The sequence below is a fragment of the Acartia tonsa genome, chromosome 7, assembly GCF_053477335.1.
Source record: "Acartia tonsa isolate MP-2025a chromosome 7, ASM5347733v1, whole genome shotgun sequence".
Lineage (NCBI taxonomy): Eukaryota > Metazoa > Arthropoda > Copepoda > Calanoida > Acartiidae > Acartia > Acartia tonsa.
The window spans coordinates 12,894,989-12,919,216 of NC_137266.1; the positions used below are offsets into that span (position 1 = coordinate 12,894,989).

General features: G+C 34.8%; 1 protein-coding gene across 3 annotated transcripts in view; it reads right to left on the bottom strand.

Annotated features, from left to right (window-relative positions):
- Positions 1-24,228, bottom strand: part of LOC145324865 (uncharacterized) — a 35,981-nt gene that overhangs the window by 3,066 nt on the left and 8,687 nt on the right. For all 3 annotated transcript variants that reach the window (XM_080167559.1, XM_080167558.1, XM_080167556.1), the window contains exons 7-22: positions 23,691-23,977; positions 23,394-23,474; positions 21,770-21,864; positions 15,620-15,681; positions 14,584-14,672; positions 13,419-13,526; positions 12,769-12,863; positions 12,325-12,429; positions 5,538-5,678; positions 5,092-5,178; positions 4,821-4,904; positions 4,050-4,165; positions 1,444-1,522; positions 897-1,061; positions 551-657; positions 312-366 (exon numbers count right to left, since the gene is read on the bottom strand). In XM_080167559.1, coding sequence (XP_080023685.1) covers positions 312-366; positions 551-657; positions 897-1,061; positions 1,444-1,522; positions 4,050-4,165; positions 4,821-4,904; positions 5,092-5,178; positions 5,538-5,678; positions 12,325-12,429; positions 12,769-12,863; positions 13,419-13,526; positions 14,584-14,672; positions 15,620-15,681; positions 21,770-21,864; positions 23,394-23,474; positions 23,691-23,977 — 1,756 coding nt within the window. The remainder of the gene's footprint in view (positions 1-311; positions 367-550; positions 658-896; positions 1,062-1,443; positions 1,523-4,049; positions 4,166-4,820; positions 4,905-5,091; positions 5,179-5,537; positions 5,679-12,324; positions 12,430-12,768; positions 12,864-13,418; positions 13,527-14,583; positions 14,673-15,619; positions 15,682-21,769; positions 21,865-23,393; positions 23,475-23,690; positions 23,978-24,228) is intronic.

Genomic DNA, 24,228 nt, shown 5'->3' on the forward strand with positions numbered 1-24,228 from the left:
TCTTTGAAAGCAATAGATAGGTATTTGTCTGATCTAACCATCATTTCTAAATTTATTGCTAGGATGATAGGCATCTAGAAAGTAGTATTGGTAGTCTGAAAACTTCCATAACAACTGCTTAGTCTAAAAATACAGAGACAAACTTACATTCTAAAAATCAGATAGTCGAATCAATACCTAACTTCTCAGAATCATTGACGCAGTTTTATTTTACAGGTATAAAATCAAATCCTTTCTGGATATAAAGAAAAGACAGGTATACAAATAGACAAATGGACAAATCTATAAATACAATGAAGTTTTTATCTAACCTGTAAACTTGTAATGATTTCAAACTCCTTTCCGCAGAGGTCACACATAATTTTACTGAATCAAAAATAAGAATTATTTAAAAGTAACAGAATCACTGAATGTCTGTGCGGAATTAAGATCCACGAAAACTTGGAAACCTGCTGTCTACAATACGATGCGATAATCACCTATTCTCCTTTCGAATATTACAATTATTGATTATTAACAAATCTAAAAGTGTCATTAAAATATGTGTTACCTTCTCAATGGTTTATCCTTGCTATGAGCTCTATTCATATGGGTGAACATTTGGGACTTTTCATTGCATAGGAACCAACATCCTTCAGAATCACAACCAAGCAGATCCTAAAAAAATGAAATGGACCTCATATTATAATAGTCAGTTCATTCATCTAGTTTGGAAGGGAGAAGAAGGGGTAAAGGGGGTAGAAAGGATGTTTCGTTATTTCAGCCAGCTACAAGTATCACTTTATTAGAGTACATAAAGATCTGGTTCAACATCTGGCCATGTAATAATAACAGTTTTAATATTCATGTCTACAGTAATTTTATTAAATAACCTTTGTCTGAAAGATCTAAATTACCTTCAAATGAACAGTATGCATATGCCATCTCTTTTGCTTGGCACAGCTGAACTCTATCCTGCACTCGCAGTCCATCTTCTCTGACCTGTGGAGGGACTGATGCAGCTTGAAGTCTGTCTTCCGGTCAGATTGGAACATTTTTCCACAATCTGAGCATACAGCCGCCTTAAATTATAGGTTTGAGTATAATAGGAAGATGATACCATGGAGAAAAGAATCAATCTATGAAAAACAATTTTTTGTATGATATAGGTAATTCATCTGATTTTTGGAACAATGATTTCTAGGACAACAAGATACAATATTTTAAGCTAAGCATTTTCATATCAAGTCCCAAATTGTAAGTAGGTATGTCCCTAAGCAGAATCCTATATTTACGTAATTTTGCAACATTTTTTCATACAATTTTGATTAGGTGTACTTTTAAATTATTATTCTGTTTTGACTTTCTACAAGTGTTCATGTTCGTTTGTTGTACCCCATTTTATTTCAGAGCTTTTACGGATGCTGTCATCATAGTTTTCAAATAAAAAAGGTTTTAAATTACCGTTTCAAGACATGTCAAGAATTCCTGTTTGTCTTTGTCATCATGGCATTTCTCTACAATATCTGCAGCTGAATGTTTCCTAAAGAGATAAAATCATCAATGTTAAGACAATGGCCGATAAATTGATGTAATTGTACATCCTCAATGATGATACACAAAATTTCTCCTTCTGAAGTGGTTAAAACGCTTGGACACTCAACTTTATAAACAAGCCAATCAAAATTTAATGAATATTATAGAACTTTGGGGACTAGTGTAATAAACAACCCAATGTCCCTAACCCCCCTCCCTGTTTATTACTGCTAGATGCTTAGATAAATACATGGTCTTCTAAAACAGATAGATAATAAGAAACTTAAATATAGAGTGTAGACAAAGAGCTAACACTAGGGTTGGGCCGGATATCCGGTGTGGCCGGATATCTGGCCGAATATCCGGCCATTTTCAATATCCGGCCGGATACCGGATATTGAAACTATCCGGCCGGATATCCGGCAATATAATCTTTTATATTTTACAACAAAAATATCTGGTTTTTTAAAATCTTAAATAGAAGAACAATTTTTTTCTGAATATGTTTATCTTTATGTAAATTTTATATTTGAAATCTCAAAACATAAATTTTGGCGGTGGCAGCAGTACTTGGCAGCTGCCAGCCGCAAACCGACGTTTGGCAGGTAAACAGCAACGGATTTTATGAAATTGTAATATGTCATGAAGATATATAAAAAATACGTTATGTAGACATGTAAGAAAAGCTTAAGTGTAAAATTTGAATTCTTTAAGTAAAAATTTGCGGTACCAGGAACCGTTTAAAGATTTCTGGAGACCTGGAGGTTAGACTATATAAGTTTGAAGGAATTTTAATTAATATAATAGATTTGAAATCTGCATAAAATTTTAAGGGTTTTTTATTAAATTCGTTTTTTATTTAATTCTTTATTTAACGGCGCAAATACGATTTAAGTTAATTTATTTTGACCAATAGGAAAGCTAGATTGAAACCTACCCGCGCTCTAATTGGTTGAATAATGTACGACACTTAAGCTTCTCCAATCAGAGCGCAGATAGTTTTCAATCCACCAATCACAGATGTCAAAATTAATTAACTTAAATCGTATTTGCGCCTTTAAATAAAGAATTATATAAAAAACGAATTTTATAAAAAAAACCTTAAAATTTTATGCAGATTTCAAATCTATTATATTAATTAAAATTCCTTCAAACTTATATAGTCTACTGGAGGTTCAGGACTTGCAGGATTATACCTGGAACCTGAAATCGACTTGAACACCTATATTACATATGAGGATGTACGACTATAGGATATTTTAGTATTAGATAACATGAAATGCTTTGTTTAAGTAAAAAATATAAATATAAGCTTCTTATAGGTCCCAGGGTGGTTTTATGCTGTTTAATTTTTACAAAAAAGTCGTTGCAAAGTTTTAAGTTATTTTTCTGCACTTTCATATCCCTTCAATATCCCTAGATACTAGGGACGCAGCCGCTAGTATAATATAAAACACCAGTTTATGAAGAAATTTTTTTGCGGGTATAGTCCCTTTCGTGGCAACCCCCTTAAGGAGCGATTATTCGTATTTTCACAGTAGCTTTCCTCCTATTTATAGCCCCTCGTGGGGGACTCTAACCTTGCGGGGCCAATTGCCTAACCCTGCGGGGCAATCACCTAACCTAAAATAAGCTATTTAAAGCAATTTTAAAATACAACGAATCGCCCCACGAAAGGGACTATATCCTTTTTTGATACTTTAATATGTAGTAATTTGGCCGGTATCCGGCCAAAAAAATATCCGGCCAAACCCTAGCTAACACTTTCTTACTAAAATTGTTTTTATATATATTTATAGACCACTAGTCTGATAGTAAATGTATGAATGGAAAAGTACACTGTAGACCCTAAAATACAAAATTAGAAACATATGTAGATTTATTTATTAACAGTAGTTTTTATATTCAAATGAGAAAAAATAGTCCTATAATATTAAGATAGATCTCTCTCTTAAAAATATGCTTCTTATTAATATTTCTAAAACTGTATTTTAATAAATAAATATATATACAGCTACATACTTTTTATAGTTAAGTTGTGGTATTCGGCAACCGTGAGCCATGCCTATGGCACCCCTGATCTGGGGTTCGGTGGAGGGTCAATGGCCCTCCCCCGAGTCCTGGGGAAGGGGTCTAGTGACCCCCTCCCTACGCTTAGAATTAATGATTGAATCTGTCATGTTTATTATGGTTAACTGTATTCTTAATTCTCCCCCACCCTTTTCAGGGATGGGGGATCATTATTGCCCAAACTGACCATTGTATATGTATTATTTATGCTTTTATGTTATGATTATTTATTCCTATCCATGTAATTATTGTTTGTTGAATATAGCTTTAGTATCTTTCAAACCTTCAATAAAGTGACAACTGAAAATAGATGTTGATCATTATCTAGTGAAAGCTAGAGAAGCGTAGCTTCTCTATAGTAAGGTGTCCACGTCTGTCACACTGCCGTAATCTAATTGAACTCCGGTGTCTGCCATTTATCCTCGGCGGATACCACAATATATATAGATAGATAAATATCTTACTTGATAATATGTTTCTTAACGCCAGTCTTGGTAAGAGTTTCAAAGTTGCAGACAGGACATTTTAGCATAGGGGGCTCTGTATTGTGAATTTCCAGCATATGGGCCCTGTACTCGCCCCTAGTACCACAAATACAATATGATTCAAGGTTTAAATGATGGTAAAATACAGAGATCTTAAGTAAGGGATAAGACAATAAACGATAAATTAATTTACACATACAATAATAATAACTGAATAACTCCTTCCAAAGATCCAAATTATTTGTGGAAAAGTTTAATCACTAGTAGATTGGAACTAATCAATCATAATTCAATAAAAATACACAACAAAAGTTTCCCTCCCTGGTAAACTATAGAATTAAAGTAATAGTTACTTTTGGGAAAATGTGTTTTATTGTGAAAGTAAGGGATAACAATGTTTTTGGAAGTAAGAATTCTTAAATTGTCAACTTTTGTTTTATACCATAAACGTCATAAATGGTTCCCACTGCTGCTATGTCAGTTGCGCAACATAAATAGTTAGTGGGGGCGGGGGAATGCCTTGGGACAAAACAGTCGCAACTCATTATTATACACAGTTAATCCTTGCAGACAAAGGTCGTGCAATCTAAGGGCATTTGACCAAATAGTAATTTCAGACACACATCGAAATAATAAATCTTAGGGATATATCCCAAGACTAGTGTTTAGCCTTTAACAAATTTTGTTCTTTTTACACTGTCCAAAGTTAAAAAATATGAAAAAGTAAACCCAGAATTAATCATATTTGTTCCTTGTATTGAAGCTAGCGGCGCAGACAGCACATAAGAAGGTTTTAATAACTTTGTTTGTGTTGATTGTTCTTATTCTATCCTCCTAAACAAAAAGAACAGTAAATTGTAATATATTGACAAAACAAAAATCATTAAATCGCCCCTTGAAAAATTACCCCTACAAAAAATTAAAAAAAGGGGGGGGGGTCGACTTCACCCTATCCCACAATCTCAAGTGCCCCTAAAGGCCTCTGGGGGCGTAGCCAATAATAACCCATACAGTAACTTACCTGATTAGGATTACAAGGACCTCGCATGTGCCGGCGGAGTGACTTCCTGTTGGCCAGCTCCTTGTCACAGGACGGACATTTGTAGATCTAGAGTAATAAACAATAATAACAAGAGGTAGTTAGTATGAAAACAAAGAAATTGGTGCTTTCGCTCAAACCTATTAAACCCCGTTTCTCACTCCCCTAATATTTCAATATATTTCTGCCCCTTCAGGGCGCTTCTAACCAATACTTTACAAAACCCAAAATTAGCATTGAAAAATATTTTTCTAAACAAAAAAAAAATTTGTTTGTTGTCCTGTCCGTATTCGGGTTGGTTATGTGAAACCGCCAAATGAATTCAACAAATTTCATCCTTTTTTCATGTTGTCTTTCTAACTATCTACCTATCTAATTAATCATCTATCCATATACATATCTATCCACTTCGGATCGCCCTGATTTACCTTTCCCTCGTGAACATTACGGAAATGTTTGTCCAAAGATTCTTGATTAACAAAATGCTTGCCACATTTGCTGCAATATGCGGTCTTCTCCTGGACAACGCGCTTCCCGCGCTTTTTGCTCACTTCCTCCACCAAATCATCCTAAATTTTGAACCAGTTAAAAAAAAGTACAGCTGGGTGTGTGAATTTGGACAATATTTTGACCTCTATAATTTTCAATCTAGTATTTGTAGATCTACTTATGGCTGGGTATTTAGAGTATAAGCTTAAGTTAATGTCATATTTTGAATATAAGATTAATATAGAGGCCTTTACTATTATCTCAAACTTTTTATTTATCATGAAAAAAAAAGAGTTAATATATTACAAATGTATCATATCCAATAGCTAACTCCTTTTAAATCATGATTTACACAATAGATAGTTGTCAATAGAAAATGGTCCTAACCTTCTAGAAATAATCCTAAGCTTACTAAGTAATTTTTAAGACCCTTTAAATATAGACTAATATATGATACCTATACAAATGATTTATAAAATATATCAATTCCTTCTTTATCGAAAAACCTCTTAAATGAAGATAAATAAAAGCATATGATTAAGGTTGACTAAAATAGATTAATAGATAAAATACAAAATATTTGTAAAAAATATTACCAGTGTAATGATTACTTATGATGGTCTCTCAACCCTTTCTTGCTGGTTAATAATAAAAATTACTTACCAGTGTGTCATAACCAATCCTCTCTGTATTACAAGGTCCCTTCTGGTGGTCTCTCAACCATTTCTTGCTGGTTAATAATATAAATTACTTACCAGTGTGACATAACCAATCCTCTCTGGATTACAAGGTCCCTTCTGATGGTCTCTCAACCCTTTCTTGCTGGTTAATAATATAAATTACTTACCAGTGTGACATAACCAATCCTCTCTGGATTACAAGGTCCCTTCTGATGGTCTCTCAACCCTTTCTTGCTGGTTAATAATATAAATTACTTACCAGTGTGTCATAACCAATCCTCTCTGGATTACAAGGACCCTTCTGATGGTCTCTCAACCCTTTCTTGCTGGTTAATAATATAAATTACTTACCAGTGTATCATAACCAATCCTCTCTGGATTACAAGGTCCCTTCTGATGGTCTCTCAACCCTTTCTTGCTGGCCAATAATATAAATTACTTACCAGTGTATCATAACCAATCCTCTCTGGATTACAAGGACCCTTCTGATGATCTCTTAACCCTTTCTTGCTGGTTAATAATATAAATTACTTACCAGTGTGTCATAACCAATCCTCTCTGTATTACAAGGTCCCTTCTGGTGGTCTCTCAACCATTTCTTGCTGGTTAATAATATAAATTACTTACCAGTGTGACATAACCAATCCTCTCTGGATTACAAGGTCCCTTCTGATGGTCTCTCAACCCTTTCTTGCTGGTTAATAATAAAAATTACTTACCAGTGTGACATAACCAATCCTCTCTGGATTACAAGGACCCTTCTGATGGTCTCTCAACCCTTTCTTGCTGGCCAATAATATAAATTACTTACCAGAGTATCATAACCAATCCTCTCTGGATTACAAGGTCCCTTCTGGTGGTCTCTCAACCCTTTCTTGCTGGTTAATAATATAAATTACTTACCAGAGTATCATAACCAATCCTCTCTGGATTACAAGGTCCCTTCTGATGGTCTCTCAACCCTTTCTTGCTGGTTAATAATATAAATTACTTACCAGAGTATCAAAACCAATCCTCTCTGGATTACAAGGTCCCTTCTGATGGTCTCTTAACCCTTTCTTGCTGGCCAATAATATAAATTACTTACCAGAGTATCATAACCAATCCTCTCTGGATTACAAGGTCCCTTCTGATGGTCTCTTAACCCTTTCTTGCTAGTTAATAATAAAAATTACTTACCAGTGTGTCATAACCTATCCTCTCTGGATTACAAGGACCCTTCTGATGGTCTCTCAACCCTTTCTTGCTGGTTAATAATATAAATTACTTACCAGTGTATCATAACCAATCCTCTCTGAATTACAAGGTCCCTTCTGATGGTCTCTCAACCCTTTCTTGCTAGTTAATAATAAAAATTACTTACCAGTGTGTCATAACCTATCCTCTCTGGATTACAAGATCCCTTCTGGTGGTCTCTCAACCCTTTCTTGCTGGCCAATAATATAAATTACTTACCAGTGTATCATATCCAATCATCTCTGGATTACAAGGACCCTTCTGATGGTCTCTCAACCCTTTCTTGCTGGTTAATAATAAAAATTACTTACCAGTGTATCATAACCAATCCTCTCTGGATTACATGGTCACTTATGATGGTCTCTCAACCATTTCTTGCTGGTTAATAATATAAATTACTTACCAGTGTGACATAACCAATCCTCTCTGGATTACAAGGTCCCTTCTGATGGTCTCTCAACCCTTTCTTGCTGGTTAATAATAAAAATTACTTACCAGTGTGACATAACCAATCCTCTCTGGATTACAAGGACCCTTCTGATGGTCTCTCAACCCTTTCTTGCTGGCCAATAATATAAATTACTTACCAGTGTGACATAACCAATCCTCTCTGGATTACAAGGTCCCTTCTGATGGTCTCTCAACCCTTTCTTGCTGGTTAATAATATAAATTACTTACCAGAGTATCAAAACCAATCCTCTCTGGATTACAAGGTCCCTTCTGATGGTCTCTTAACCCTTTCTTGCTAGTTAATAATAAAAATTACTTACCAGTGTGTCATAACCTATCCTCTCTGGATTACAAGGACCCTTCTGATGGTCTCTCAACCCTTTCTTGCTGGTTAATAATATAAATTACTTACCAGTGTATCATAACCAATCCTCTCTGAATTACAAGGTCCCTTCTGATGGTCTCTCAACCCTTTCTTGCTAGTTAATAATAAAAATTACTTACCAGTGTGTCATAACCTATCCTCTCTGGATTACAAGATCCCTTCTGGTGGTCTCTCAACCCTTTCTTGCTGGCCAATAATATAAATTACTTACCAGTGTATCATATCCAATCATCTCTGGATTACAAGGACCCTTCTGATGGTCTCTCAACCCTTTCTTGCTGGTTAATAATATAAATTACTTACCAGTGTGTCATAACCTATCCTCTCTGGATTACAAGATCCCTTCTGATGGTCTCTCAACCCTTTCTTGCTGGTCAATAATATAAATTACTTACCAGTGTATCATAACCAATCCTCTCTGAATTACAAGGACCCTTCTGATGGTCTCTCAACCCTTTCTTGCTGGTCAATAATATAAATTACTTACCAGTGTGACATAACCAATCATCTCTGGATTACAAGGACCCTTCTGATGGTCTCTCAACCCTTTCTTGCTAGTTAATAATAAAAATTACTTACCAGTGTGTCATAACCTATCCTCTCTGGATTACAAGATCCCTTCTGATGGTCTCTCAACCCTTTCTTGCTGGTCAATAATATAAATTACTTACCAGTGTATCATAACCAATCCTCTCTGAATTACAAGGACCCTTCTGATGGTCTCTCAACCCTTTCTTGCTGGTTAATAATATAAATTACTTACCAGTGTGACATAACCAATCCTCTCTGGATTACAAGGTCCCTTCTGATGATCTCTTAACCCTTTCTTGCTGGCCAATAATATAAAGGGAGAGGTCATTTTCTAGTAAATCCCGTAAAGGTGTGTGTTATAAGGCCTAAAAATAGTAGTAGAACGATAAGGTGCTCTATATAGTGGTATTTCCTATTGAATAGAACAATAGGGAAGAAATTTTTTTTCTTTTTTTTTGATAACCGTACCTGGAATATCTGAAATTTCTATCAAATGCTTTGTTTGGCTCAAACTGACACAAATAAAAAAATATATAATTATAATAAATCAACCTGTAAAGAATGACTTCTTCCTTTGTTTAATGGTATAGATTGTTCTTAACCTTTACCTTGTACCTATAGAAAACATTATTATTATAATTATATTTTTTTTAAATTTTTGTCAGTTTGAGCCAAACAAAGCGTTTGATAGAAATTTCGTATTTTTTTTAGATAATCCAGGTACGGTTATCAAAAAAAAAAAAAAAATTTCCCTATTGTTCTATTCAATAGGGAATACATATATCTAGAGCACCTTATCGTTCTACTACTATTTTTAGGCCTTATAACACACACCTTTACGGGATTTACTAGAAAATGACCTCTCCCTTACTTACCAGTGTATCATAACCAATCCTCTCTGGATTACAAGGTCCCTTCTGGTGGTCTCTCAACCCTTTCTTGCTGGCCAATAATATAAATTACTTACCAGTGTGACATAACCAATCCTCTCTGGATTACAAGGTCCCTTCTGATGGTCTCTCAACCCTTTCTTGCTGGCCAATAATATAAATTACTTACCAGTGTATCATAACCAATCCTCTCTGAATTACAAGGACCCTTCTGATGGTCTCTCAACCCTTTCTTGCTGGCCAATAATATAAATTACTTACCAGTGTATCATAACCAATCCTCTCTGGATTACAAGGTCCCTTCTGATGGTCTCTCAACCCTTTTCTTGCTGGTTAATAATATAAATTACTTACCAGTGTGACATAACCAATCCTCTCTGGATTACAAGGTCCCTTCTGATGATCTCTCAACCCTTTCTTGCTGGTTAATAATATAAATTACTTACCAGTGTATCATAACCAATCCTCTCTGGATTACAAGGTCCCTTCTGGTGGTCTCTCAACCCTTTCTTGCTGGCCAATAATATAAATTACTTACCAGTGTGACATAACCAATCATCTCTGGATTACAAGGTCCCTTCTGATGGTCTCTCAACCCTTTCTTGCTAGTTAATAATAAAAATTACTTACCAGTGTGACATAACCAATCCTCTCTGGATTACATGGTCACTTATGATGGTCTCTCAACCCTTTTCTTGCTGGTTAATAATATAAATTACTTACCAGTGTGACATAACCAATCCTCTCTGGATTACAAGGACCCTTCTGATGATCTCTCAACCCTTTCTTGCTGGTTAATAATATAAATTACTTACCAGTGTATCATAACCAATCCTCTCTGGATTACAAGGTCCCTTCTGGTGGTCTCTCAACCCTTTCTTGCTGGCCAATAATATAAATTACTTACCAGTGTATCATAACCAATCCTCTCTGGATTACAAGGTCCCTTCTGATGGTCTCTCAACCCTTTCTTGCTGGCCAATAATATAAATTACTTACCAGTGTGACATAACCAATCCTCTCTGGATTACATGGTCACTTATGATGGTCTCTCAACCCTTTTCTTGCTGGTTAATAATATAAATTACTTACCAGTGTGACATAACCAATCCTCTCTGGATTACAAGGACCCTTCTGATGGTCTCTCAACCCTTTCTTGCTGGTTAATAATATAAATTACTTACCAGTGTGACATAACCAATCCTCTCTGAATTACAAGGTCCCTTCTGATGGTCTCTCAACCCTTTCTTGCTGGTTAATAATATAAATTACTTACCAGTGTGTCATAACCAATCCTCTCTGGATTACAAGGACCCTTCTGATGGTCTCTCAACCCTTTCTTGCTGGTTAATAATATAAATTACTTACCAGTGTATCATAACCAATCCTCTCTGGATTACAAGGTCCCTTCTGATGGTCTCTCAACCCTTTCTTGCTGGCCAATAATATAAATTACTTACCAGAGTATCATAACCAATCCTCTCTGGATTACAAGGTCCCTTCTGATGGTCTCTCAACCCTTTCTTGCTGGCCAATAATATAAATTACTTACCAGAGTATCATAACCAATCCTCCCTGGATTACAAGGTCCCTTCTGATGGTCTCTCAACCCTTTCTTGCTGGCCAATAATATAAATTACTTACCAGAGTATCATAACCAATCCTCTCTGGATTACAAGGTCCCTTCTGATGGTCTCTCAACTCTTTCTTGCTGGCCAATAATATAAATTACTTATCAGTGTATCATAACTAATCCTCTCTTGATTACAAGGTCCCTCTGATGGTCTCTCAACCCTTTCTTGCTGGTTAATAATAAAAAATACTTACCAGTGTATCATAACCAATCCTCTCTGGATTACAAGGTCCCTTCTGATGGTCTCTCAACCCTTTCTTGCTGGTTAATAATAAAAATTACTTACCAGTGTGTCATAACCAATCCTCTCTGGATTGCAAGGTCCCTTCTGATGGTCTCTCAACCCTTTCTTGCTGGCCAATAATATAAATTACTTACCAGAGTATCATAACCAATCCTCTCTGGATTACAAGGTCCCTTCTGATGGTCTCTCAACCCTTTCTTGCTGGCCAATAATATAAATTACTTACCAGAGTATCATAACCAATCCTCTCTGGATTACAAGGTCCCTTCTGATGGTCTCTCAACCCTTTCTTGCTGGTTAATAATATAAATTACTTACCAGAGTATCATAACCAATCCTCTCTGGATTACAAGGTCCCTTCTGATGGTCTCTCAACCCTTTCTTGCTGGCCAATAATATAAATTACTTACCAGAGTATCATAACCAATCCTCTCTGGATTACAAGGTCCCTTCTGATGGTCTCTCAACCCTTTCTTGCTGGTTAATAATATAAATTACTTACCAGAGTATCATAACCAATCCTCTCTGGATTACAAGGTCCCTTCTGATGGTCTCTCAACCCTTTAATAATAAAAAATACTTACCAGTGTATCATAACTAATCCTCTCTGGACTACAAGGTCCCTTCTGATGGTCTCTCAACCCTTTCTTGCTGGTTAATAATAAAAATTACTTACCAGTGTGTCATAACCAATCCTCTCTGGATTGCAAGGTCCCTTCTGGTGGTCTCTCAACCCTTTCTTGCTGGCCAACTCCTTGTTGCAATTCTCACATTTGAACACCTAGAAAATAAATATGCCATAGACTCATTTATCACTTGAGGATTATTTAGATTTGGTAATCACAACGTTATTCTTGTTAAATGCTTCAAACAACATTCATATAAAATTCATTCAAAAGGAATAAAATTTTTCTATCTTAAAGAATTAAAAATTAAATTAAAAGGGGGGGGGGGTGCGGTTATATTGTTGTTGGCATTCACCAAAATTAATTATTCCTCCCACAATAAAACTTTTACCCCCAAAATGTTGAAGAAAGATTGAGACTAACCCCCCCCCCGCAAAAAGAAAATTTGTAACTCGCAGGCGCATTAAAAATCAGCAGTTGCCTAAAAAAATTACCTTTCCATAATGAACTTTAATATTATGTTTCTCCAGACTTTCGTTGTTAAGAAAATGTTTTCCACATTTGCTACAGTAAGCTTCCTTGTGCATATCTAGATACAGAATTAGATTTATAGACAAGATTAGAAAGATACAGTATTGTCTTCATTGTAGTAAGATAGTTAAGAGGAGTTTAGAAGGATTTATAGATTTATTGTATATGAATATTTTAAAATATAACAAACAATAGAACTTTCTTTTTCATGTCTTACTATCTACATTATCCTGCAATCTTTGGAATTGGAAAGTAATCTATTATTCTCTCTTCCTCTTTTTTCGCCACTCATTTCAATCTATTAATGTATTTATCCCATTTCTTACTTTATTCATATTAATCTTTCCATCCTACAATCTATTTTCATCTATACAAGTATCTATCTATCTATTTTACCTTGGGATCTTTTATGTTTTGGAGGTAATATATTACACTTCCTTTGTTTTCTTACTTTATTAATAACAATCTATACTTCAATCTATATAGGTATCTATCTATCTAATTTACCTTGGGATATTATTGCTTCATTCAATATTTCTTACTTCGTTCATATCAATATATCTAACAGTATATTCATCTATTTATGTATCTATATTCTATCTATCTGTCTTACCTTGGGATCTTTTAGGTTTAGGAGGTGATCCAGTACTCTTCCTTCCCCTTTTCTTTTTAGGTTTAGGTTTTTCTCCGTCATCATCCCCTTCTTCCTCATTACCACCTTCTAAAACAAGAATGATTTCATTAGCTTCAAATGGCAACACAGCCCGGGCTAACAAACTGGTTCTAATTTATGTTTTTTTTATTATTCGCGGAAAATTGTCTGTTTTACAATGTTATACACGATTTTTCAGTATGGATGAGAACTGGTTCTAATCCAGCATATTTGAAGCCATACTGGAAAAGTTTTCAAATTGACAAGAAAAAAAAACTGTAGGTATATCTGTTTATCTTCCTGCAATTTGTGTAGTTGATCAAAAGGGGGGGGGGGGGTTAATGCAACCATCTCGTAATCAATGTATAAATGGCACATAGAATTCGAATTTTGATCTGAAATTTTGCATGAGTAATCCATGGTAATTACAAAAAGTTGGAAAAGTAGCGGCTAACGGCTGGCGGCTCATCCGTTTAGCCAATTGTTGGGTATTTTCAAGCGAAATCCATCACGAAACCTCTCTCCACATAATGCTCTTTTTCGATCCAAAACGTTTTCAAACGGTTCTAGCCGGTAGTTGCTGGTACTACAAATCTAAAATATGTTTTTTGTACCATTTCACATGATTTAAAGCAAAAATATGTTTCAAAAAGTTGATTTCTACGTAATTTATGACAGATTTGCCCTAAAATAGCCAAAAAACGGCTAAACGGCTGAGCCGTTAGCCGTTACTTTTTCAACTTTTTTTTCGATTTAGGGAAAATAGATCTACCAAGAATTACTAATGCAAAATTTCAGATCAAAATTCGAATTTTAAGTGCCATTTATACATTGATTACGAGATGGTTGCATTAACCCCCCCCCCCTTTGTTTGATTTTCTATCTACACCTTTCTATTTATTTTCCCCTCTTCCAATAACAGGATATTAAATATGTCTATCTATCTCTGTCTGTCGGTATATTTGATGTTTGACATTCTTAAGGCCTGTCTGACTTCTGTCTATCCATCAAACCATCTAGCTATAAAACTATCTAAAGCTTTAGGAGGGTCTCATTACATAAAATCTTTAATGTATGTCTGACTATTTATTTATCTTTCTGTCTAATTCTATATTAGTTGAATTACCAAAGTTTTCAGTAGGGTCTGGGTATTCTGGGTCCAGTAGTTCTGATTTTAGTTCATTCTCCAAATCAAAGTAACCATTGGTGGCCAATCTAAATAAATAAAAATTACTTATATGGCCTGTATGAAAACAATGTGTGAATACACATTACTGCATACTTCCTTTATTTTAGGAAATTGCCCTTTGGGAAGAAAATTTTCTTGTGAATTAACCACATTTTAAAAAAATTGAAGGAAATAGGTATAATTAAATATATAATATATAAGGTATAATTAAATATATAATATACATTTAATTCAATTATTAGGTATTGTTGTTCTTTGTATATATGTACACCTAAGATTTATGAATCTAATCTAATCCATAAATCCATAAGTAATATTTATGCAGATAGACTGCACAATATAAGCTTACTAGCGGATACGCCCCTAGAGGCCTCTAGAGGCACTTGAGGAGGGGAGAGTCGAATTTGATAACCCAATTTCTTATTTTAGATTTTAAAAGAAAAAGTAAAAACAAAATTTTGGGGGGGGGTCAAAACCAAATTTTTTGTTTACGGGGGGTGCCTCCCCCCCTAATTTTTAATTTTAGTTAAAAAAATTTTTTTTAAATTATTTTTTTTTTGTGGGGGGGATTTCTCATTTTTTGGGGGGGTTGGGGGTGTCCCACCCCCCAAGAAAATAGTTATAAACCTTCCCGGGACCTATGAGAAGCTACCCTGTTAGAAGAACCCGGTCGGTTCAGCGGATTATAGTAGCTTTAAAAAAGATTTTGGTATGGATATTAGATTTAGGTTTAAAATGGATATTATAGGATAAAGGATAATGACAGGGGAAAATTTGTCGTCAATTTAGGTTGCTATTATGGACCTCACTTATTGATCAGTTCGTACATCCAGTAGGGAATAGATAAAGGGGTGGATTGGGGTAATATTATTTTAGCCACCTGCAACTATCCCTTTCTTAGAGTACCTGAAAATCTGGTGCAACATCCAAGTAATAATATAAAAGTATATGGTTCAATATAAAATTTTCTTACTTGCTCAATTCTTTCATGAAAAATTCTTCATTCTCTCCAAATTCATCGAAGCCTGCCTCTTGTCCTGCTTTTCCAGATAATTATAATTTTTGTCTCTTTTTTTGTAGTCATTTGCGCCAAAATTGCTTATATATTATTTTTTATTAGATGTAGGGATTTTAAAACAGTCTTTACCCACAAACTCAAACTCAAAACACACACAAAACAAGGATGACAACATCAATAAAAGTGCTTCACTGAAACGGTAGGACAAACGGACATTAACACTTGTATAGTGTCAGAACTGAATAATCATAATATAAATGTATAAGGGTCAAAGTAAATTTGTTGAAAAAGACTGCTTGATTCAGGGTAATGATTATGGACATACTTACATTTTTAGGACTTGATTTTAGAGTTGCTTCGCTTATTACGTTATACTTTATTGTTCCAGGAATCAATATACCAAAAATCAGATCAATCAGATGATTAGTTCACATAAAAATTTGTTGTTAAAAAAGTAAAAAAATCAACATGTTTAAAATGGACTTACGGACATTTTGGTAATGATTATAGAGTTGCTACGCTTTCTAAATCGTACCTAACTACTAAAGGAATCACCATGCAAAATTTGAAAACGATAGGACAATTCTAACATGCCTAAATTAATTTTAAAAGCTATCCGTTACGGACGGACGGACGGATCGACCCTAATTATAGAAAAGTCTCGCTTTAAAAAAAAATAATGACATCCCACTCCCCCCCCCCTCCTCCCCCCCCACAAAAAAGAAAACCAGTATGAATTCGTAACTAATTCTCAGCAATACTGAAAAATCATGTTACATCGTAATTAAAGTATATTTTTGACGAATATTAAAAAAATAATAAAAGGGGGACGTAACTGAAGCTTTTTTGATGCAGGGGGGGGGGGGTTTTCTCAGGAACTACTTGATGAACCGTGTAAATTTTTTGGACTTAAGCTTTTATGGATATGAACATCTTATGGTTTCAAAGTCAACCCCCTACCCCCACCCCCAAGCCCCCCGGGGCTCAAAACCCCCCTAAAAATGAACCTAACCTTAATTTTCTCAGAAACCATTTGAACAATAGGGATGATTTCTTAAACTTAAGCTTTTATGGTTATAAACTAATTTCTAGTTTAAAAGTTACTCCCATTCCGCCAACCCCTAGCCCTCCGGGGCTCAAAAAACCCTAAAAATGAACCTAACCTTAATTTTCTCAGAAACCATTTGACTAATAGAGATGATTTCTTTAACTTAAGCTTTTATGGTTATAAACTAGCCTTTAGTCTAGAAGTCACCCCCCTGACGCCAACCCCTAGCCCTCCGGGGCTCCAAAAAACCCTAAAAATGAACCTAACCTTAATTTTCTCTGAAACCATTCGACCAATATAGATGATTTCTTAAACTTAAGCTTTTATGGTTATAAACTAAATTTTGGTTTAGAAGTCACCCCCCTGCCGCCAACCCCTAGCCCTCCGGGGATCAAAAAAAAACTATAAAATGAGCCTAACCTTTATTTTCTCAGAAACTATTTGATCAATAGAGATGAGTTCTTAAACTTAAGCTTTTATGCCTATAAACTAACTTATAGTTTAGAAGTCACTCCCCTGCCTCCAACCCCTAGCCCTCCTGGTCTCCAAAAAACCCTAAAATGAACCTAACCTTAATTTTCTCAGAAACCATTTGATCAATAGAGATAATTGCTTAAACTTAATCTATAATGCTAATAAACTAACTTCTAGTTTATAAGTCACCCCACTGTCGCCAACCCCTAGCTCTCTGGGGCTCAAAAAAAAACCTTAAAATGAACTTAACTTTAATTTTCTCAGAAACCATTTGATCAATAAAGATGATTTTTCAAACTTAAGCTTTTATGGTTATAAACTAACTTTTGGTTTAGAAGTCACCCCCTGCCGCCAACCCTTAGCCCTCCGGGGCTCAAAAACCCTAAAAATCAACCTAACCTTAATTTCTCAGAAACCATTTGATTAATAGAGATGATTTTTTATGTGTATAAACTACTTTGTTTGGCAGATATATGGTTATAAACTAAATTTTATTTTAGAAGTCACCCACCCCATAGCCACCCTGGGCTCAAAAACCCCCTAAAAAATATACTTTAGCTTAAATTTCTAGTAAATTTTTTTTAGTAGGCTTTCAAAGGAATAACCTAACCTCAGTTTTCTCAGGAACAGCATTATTAAATGTGCAGATATTTTGGACTTCAGCTGTTATGGGAAAAAATAGTTGGGACTCTATACTTTGTTAATTAAAATTTTTGTTAAAGCAAAGCTACCAGGGTGGGGAAAAACCCAGGGTTTTTTAAAAAAGCCCAACCCAACCCGTAAAAACCCTTAAAACCCTGGGTTTTTATGGGTTTTTTAGGGTTTTATTGGGTTTTTTCATTTAGGAGTCAAATACATTTGATATATTGATGAAATATTAATGTTTATGATGTTGTAGGTAAAAGGTAAGCAAGATTTCACAATAAAAAAGATAGATAATGAAGAAAGCTGGCATTCTGATCAATTATAAACCCTTATTAGCAATGGTGCACAAAATATTCTATTAAGGGGGAAGAGAGGTTAAAAGCTAAGGCTTCAAAACATAGAACCTACTCCTCTATTCTTAAGCTGTCAACACCTCCCCCCCCCCCCCTTCCAGAAATTATTAAGGTCTTTTTCTTTTTACATCCCCATAAAACCCTCTGCACGCCATTGTAACTATTTCCTTTCATAAATTGTTATGTTTTAGTTTAAAAAATCAATTATGATTATGTAATTTACACAATTTATTATTTATCAATTTAGTTGCAAAGCGTTTTCTGAAATTAAGTTTTGAGAGAAAGTAATTTCATAAACATTTGAACAATAAGTAGAGCATCATTTATATAATTACTTCATATTTTTTTATGTTTTTTAGGTAAAATTTGCTTTAAAATGTTATTAGATCCTAGTCTTTGAGTAAATAGAGGTTTAATTTGTAAATTTTAACTTGAAATTTCAATGATTTCCAAAAACCCAAAAAACCTTGGGTTTTTTTTCAATGGGTTTTTAAAAAAACCCTGGGTGGGTTTTTTTGGGTGGTTTTTTTGTATGCCCACCCTGAAAGCTACCCCCTCTGCCGCCAACCCCTAGTCCCTCGGGGATCAAAAAACCCATAAAAATGAAACTAACCTTTATTTTCTCAGAAATCATTTGACCAATAGAGATGATTTCTTAAACTAAAACTTATATGCTTATAAACTAACTTATAGTTTAGAAGTCACCAGCCTGCCTCCAACCTCTAGCCCTATGGGGCTCAAAAAACCTTAAAAATTGACCTAACCTTTTTTTTTCAGAAACTATTTAATCAAGAGAGATGATTGCTTAAACTTAAGCTATAATGCTAATAAATTAACTTCTAGTTTAGTTGTCACCCCCCCCCCCCTGCCGCCAATCCCTAGCCCTCCAGGGCTCAAAAAACCCTAATAATGAACCTAACCTTAATTTTCTCAGAAACCATTTGATCAATTGATATGATTTCTTAAACTTAAGCTTTTATGCTTATAAATTAACTTTTAGTTTAGAAGTCACCCCCCTACCGACAACCCTTAGCCCTACGGGGCTCAAAAACCCTAAAAAGAACCTAACCTTAATTTCTCAGAAACCATTTGTTAAATAGAGATAAATTTTCATGTGTATAAACTACTTTGTTTGGCAGATATATGGTTATAAACTAAATTTTATTTTAAAAGTCACCCACCCCATAGCCACCCTGGGCTCAAAAACCCACTGAAAAATATACTTTAGCTTAAAATTCTAGTAAATTTATTTTAGTAGGCTTTCAGAGGAATAACCTAACCTCAGTTTTCTCAGGAACCGCATTATTAAATGTGCAGATATTTTGGAATTCAGCTGTTATGGGAAAAAAGAGTTAGGACTCTATACTTTGTTAATTAAAAATTTTGTTAAAGCAAATCTTTTCTTTAACTAGGTTTGGTCTGTGAGGGTTAGCTTTTTTTTTGTTAACAAAAGACATATTTATATTGTCCTATTGATTTTAAACTTTGCATGATAATTTCTTAGCATTTAGGTACAATTTAAAAAACGTAGCTACTCTATAATCATTAACAGAAAGTCCAAATGTCCATTTAAAACATGCTGATTTTTTAAATTAAGGTTAGGTTCATTTCTAGAGGTTTTTTGAGCCCTTGAGGGCTAGGGTTTTGACTTCTAAACTATAAGTTAGTTTATGAGCATAAAAGGTTAAGTTTAAGAAATCATCTCTATTGATCAAATGGTTTCTGAGAAAATTAAAGTTAGGTTCATTTTTAGGGTTTTTTGAAGCCCTGGAGGGCTAAGGGTTGGCGGCAAGGGGGTGACTTCTAAACTAAAAGTAAGTTTATAAGCATAAAAGCATAAGTTTAAGAAAACAACTCTTTTGATCAAATGGTTTCTGAGAAAATTAAGGTTAGGTTCATTTGTAGGGTTATTTGAGCCCCGGAGGGCTAGCGGTTTGCGGCAGGTGAGTGACTTCTAAACTATAAGTTAGTTTATAAGCATAAAAGCTTAATTTTAAGAAATCATCTCTCTTGATTAAATAGTTTCTGAAAAAAATAAGGTAAGGTGAATTTTTAGGGTTTTCAACCGAAGGGCTAGGGGTTGGCGCATGGGAGTTGACTTCTATACTAAAAGTTAGTTTATAAGCATAAAACCTTAAGTTTAAGAAATCATCTCTATTGATTAAATGGTTTCTGATAAATAAAGGTTAGGTTCATTTTTATGGGTTTTTTTTTGATCCCGGGAGGCCTAGTGGTTGGCGGCAGGGGGGTAACTACAAAACTAGAAGTTAGTTTATAAGCGTAAAAGCTTAAGTATAAGAAATCATCTGTATTGGTCAAATGGTTTCTGAAAAAATAAAGGTTAGGTTCATTTTTAGGGTTTTTTGGAGCCCCGGAGGACTAGGGGTTGGCAGCAGGGGGGTGACTTCTAAACCAAAATTTAGTTTATTAGCATTATTAGCAAACAAGTTTAAGCAATTATCTCTATTAATAAAATGGTTTCTGAGAAAATTTAGGTTAGGTTCATTTTTAGGGGTTTTTTTTGAGCCCCGGAGGGCTAGGGGTTGGCGGCAGGGGAGTAACTAGAAGTTAGTTTATAACCATAAAAGCTTAAGTTTAAGAAATCATCTCTATTGTTCAAATGGTTTCTGAGAAAATAAAGGTTAGGTTCATTTTTAGGGTTTTTTTGAGCCCCGGAGGGCTAGGGGTTGGCTGCAAGGGGTGACTTCTAGACTAAAAGCTAGTTTATAACCATAAAAGGTTAAGTTAAAGAAATCATCCCTATTGATAAAATGGTTTCTGAGAAAATTAAGGTTAGGTTCATTTTTAGGGTTTTTTTGAGCCCCGGAGGGCTAGGGGTTGGCGGCAGGGGAGTAACTTCTAAACTAGAAGTTAGTTTATAACCATAAAAGCTTAAGTCTAAGAACTCATCTCTATTGGTCAAATGGTTTCTGAAAAAATAAAGGTTAGGTTCATTTTTAGGGTTTTTTGGAGCCCCGGAGGGCTAGGGGTTGGCGGCAGGGGGGTGACTTCTACACTAAAAGCTAGTTTATGACCATAAAAGCTTAAGTTAAAGAAATCATCTCTATTGGTCAAATGGTTTCTGAGAAAATTAAGGTTAGGTTCATTTTTAGGGTTTTTTTGAGCCCCAGAGGGCTAGGGGTTGGCGGCATGGGAGAAACTTTTAAACTAGAAGTTAGTTCATAACCATAAAAGCTTAAGTTTAAGAAATCATCCCTATTGGTCAAATGGTTTCTGAGAAAATTAAGGTTAGGTTCATTTTTAGGGGGTTTTTGAGCCCCGGGGGGCTAGGGGGTGGGGGTAGGGGGTTGACTTTGAAACCATAAGATGTTCATACCCATAAAAGTTTAAGTCCAAAAAATTTACACGGTTAATAAAGTGGTTCCTGAGAAACCCCCCCCTGCATCAAAAAAGCTTCAGTTACGTCCCCCTTTAAACCAGTTTTATTAGTCTTGGCTTTCGGCACCTCGGGGCTAACAAAAAGGGTTTTGATTTTTCATTTAAATTTCCGTGGAAAGCTGTCTATAATACGATGCGATAAATAACTAATCCTAAATAGTCATATACAAAATTCTAATTATCAATTCCTTGGTCTTTTTCATCGTTTTCATTTTCACTATCCGCTACTTCGCACTTGACTAAACTTGTTGGCTCGGATTTTACGCCAGGTTCTACTTTACCTAAGAAGATTAGATAAATAGATAGATAGATGGAAAGATAGATGTCCAATATTAGCGCAATAACAAAAAGGTTAATTTATAATGAACAGTTAAAGTATCATAAGCAAAACTTTGGAATGTATAGATAAGTATTTCAGGGATCTTGGACAAAGTAGCTTCGGACAAAGTAGCTTCGGACAAAGTAGCTTCGGACAAAGTAGCTTCAGGACAAAGTAGCTTCCGGACAAAGTAGCTTCCGGACATTTACTTAAGAAAAGTAGCTTCTAATAGTAATAAAGGTTATGGCCGCAGCGCTCGGCCCCCTGGCCTGCCTAGCCGCGGGCGCTCGGCCCCCTTGCCTATAACCTAACCTAACCTAACCTATGTAAGAATGTTTAATGTACATTAACTTCTAATTTTATTGAAAGACAAAACTTTAACAATTTTAACAAAAAGTGGATCGTGGATTTTACTGAAAAGGGTTCGGCGATTTTTTTTATAATTTTTAATTCGTTTTAACATTTTTTTTAATTTTTACAATTTCTGTCCGCCTTTCTGTCTGTCTGTTTGTCATTTTGTCTGTCTATTTGTCTGTCTTTATGTCTGTCTTTATGCCTTTTTCTATGTCTCTCTTTCTGTGTAGACATTTCTTAAGTAAAACGTCCTAAAATTTTTCAAAAGTTATTAAATAAAAAAATCTTCCAAATTTATGGATAAAATCCACCACTGCTGTTAAAAAAGTTGAACAATAAAATCCAATATGGCGATAAAACACACAGGGACGAAATTCAAAACCGAAATTTGTTTCTTGAATAAATTTGTCTACAGGGTGAAATTTGAAAATCCGTCCGACAGTTGTCCCAAAGTCTGTGTTGGCTACCCAACGGCATGGTTTCGAACCCGATACAACCTTGCATTAAAAATATCGACCCTTACCTCACACTTAATAAATGTGATATCACTTGAAAAGTTTTTAGGGGGTTTTACTTAAAAGATGTCGCATTAGGAGGTTTGTCGTTTAGGAGGTTTTTTCTATTTTTCTAAGGAAGCTACTTTTCTTAAGTAAATGTCCGGAAGCTACTTTGTCCGGAAGCTACTTTGTCCTGAAGCTACTTTGTCCGAAGCTACTTTGTCCGAAGCTACTTTGTCCAAGATCCGTATTTCAGGGCAACAGAAAAACCAAGTAGAGAGGAAACATGGGATGTTTATAACACTAATCCTCAAAGTTTTATAATAACGTTTTCTTATTCGTTGGCTTAACAACTTTGGGGAATTTAATTGAATTTTGATTTGTTAGTGCAATAAGTCGAGTATCCAAATGCTTAGCCACTAATTGTAATCTAATGAAGGTGTAATTTTGTGTATCATAATTGTGGATGTACATCAATTTGCTGGCCATTGTCTTATCCCTATTTATCTCCGCTTTCTTTACAATATTTTAACCACATATGGACTTCAATTCTTTTACTAGAACGGACAAAAATTCACTATTTATAGAGTAAATGTGCTTCCAAATGGATAGATTTAAAAGAAAATCAAAACATGTTTACCTTTTCCAGCTTTAGCTTTTCTTTCTTTTCGCTTAGGTTTAGGATCTGTATCTGGATCTACTGTTATTTTCATTATTATACCTAAAACAATATTTAGGATTAATAAATTTAATATATCAACTAGTCTACTGAATTAAGTGTTATCAACAAAGAAACTTTATAATATAAATAGAACTGTTTTAAAAGTTTTCTTCATATAAGATATCATAACTATTCTTACTTGATTAGGTAGTATTTTACTGAACAAGATAAATATGATTTTAAATCTTCACCCAATTATAATTTAAAATTAATTACCTTCTTTTAGATTAAGTATTTTCTTAAAAGGATCCTCTTTCCATACACTGTAAGCAGTAGCTGTCTCCCCATCCTGTTTCACTAAGTTATCATCATTCAACATGGACATATCATCATTATTAACATCAGTATAACTATCTCTGCGCATCCTCTTCATATTACTATGACCATTGTTGTCAGCAGAAGGATCTGAGTCGTCAATGTAATTATCAAGCATACGTGTCATAGCCTCCTTTTTCTTCATCTGATAGTCTATTGGCTCGTCTGAGTGATGCCGCGTTCTCTCACTAAAACATTTTAAGATTAAAACCATAACAATTAGACCCGATGTGCCGAAGTCCCGGGCAAACAGTACTGGCCGTATAAATTTTGTGATTTTTATTTTAACATTCGTGGAAAATTGTCATTTGCTATACATGTTTTTTCAGTATTGCTGAGAACCGGTTCTAATCCAGTGGATATCAATAGGTTTCGAAGCCATACTGGAAATTTAAATATCTTATTGAAACTAAGTATTGACAAAGGTCAACAAATAAGA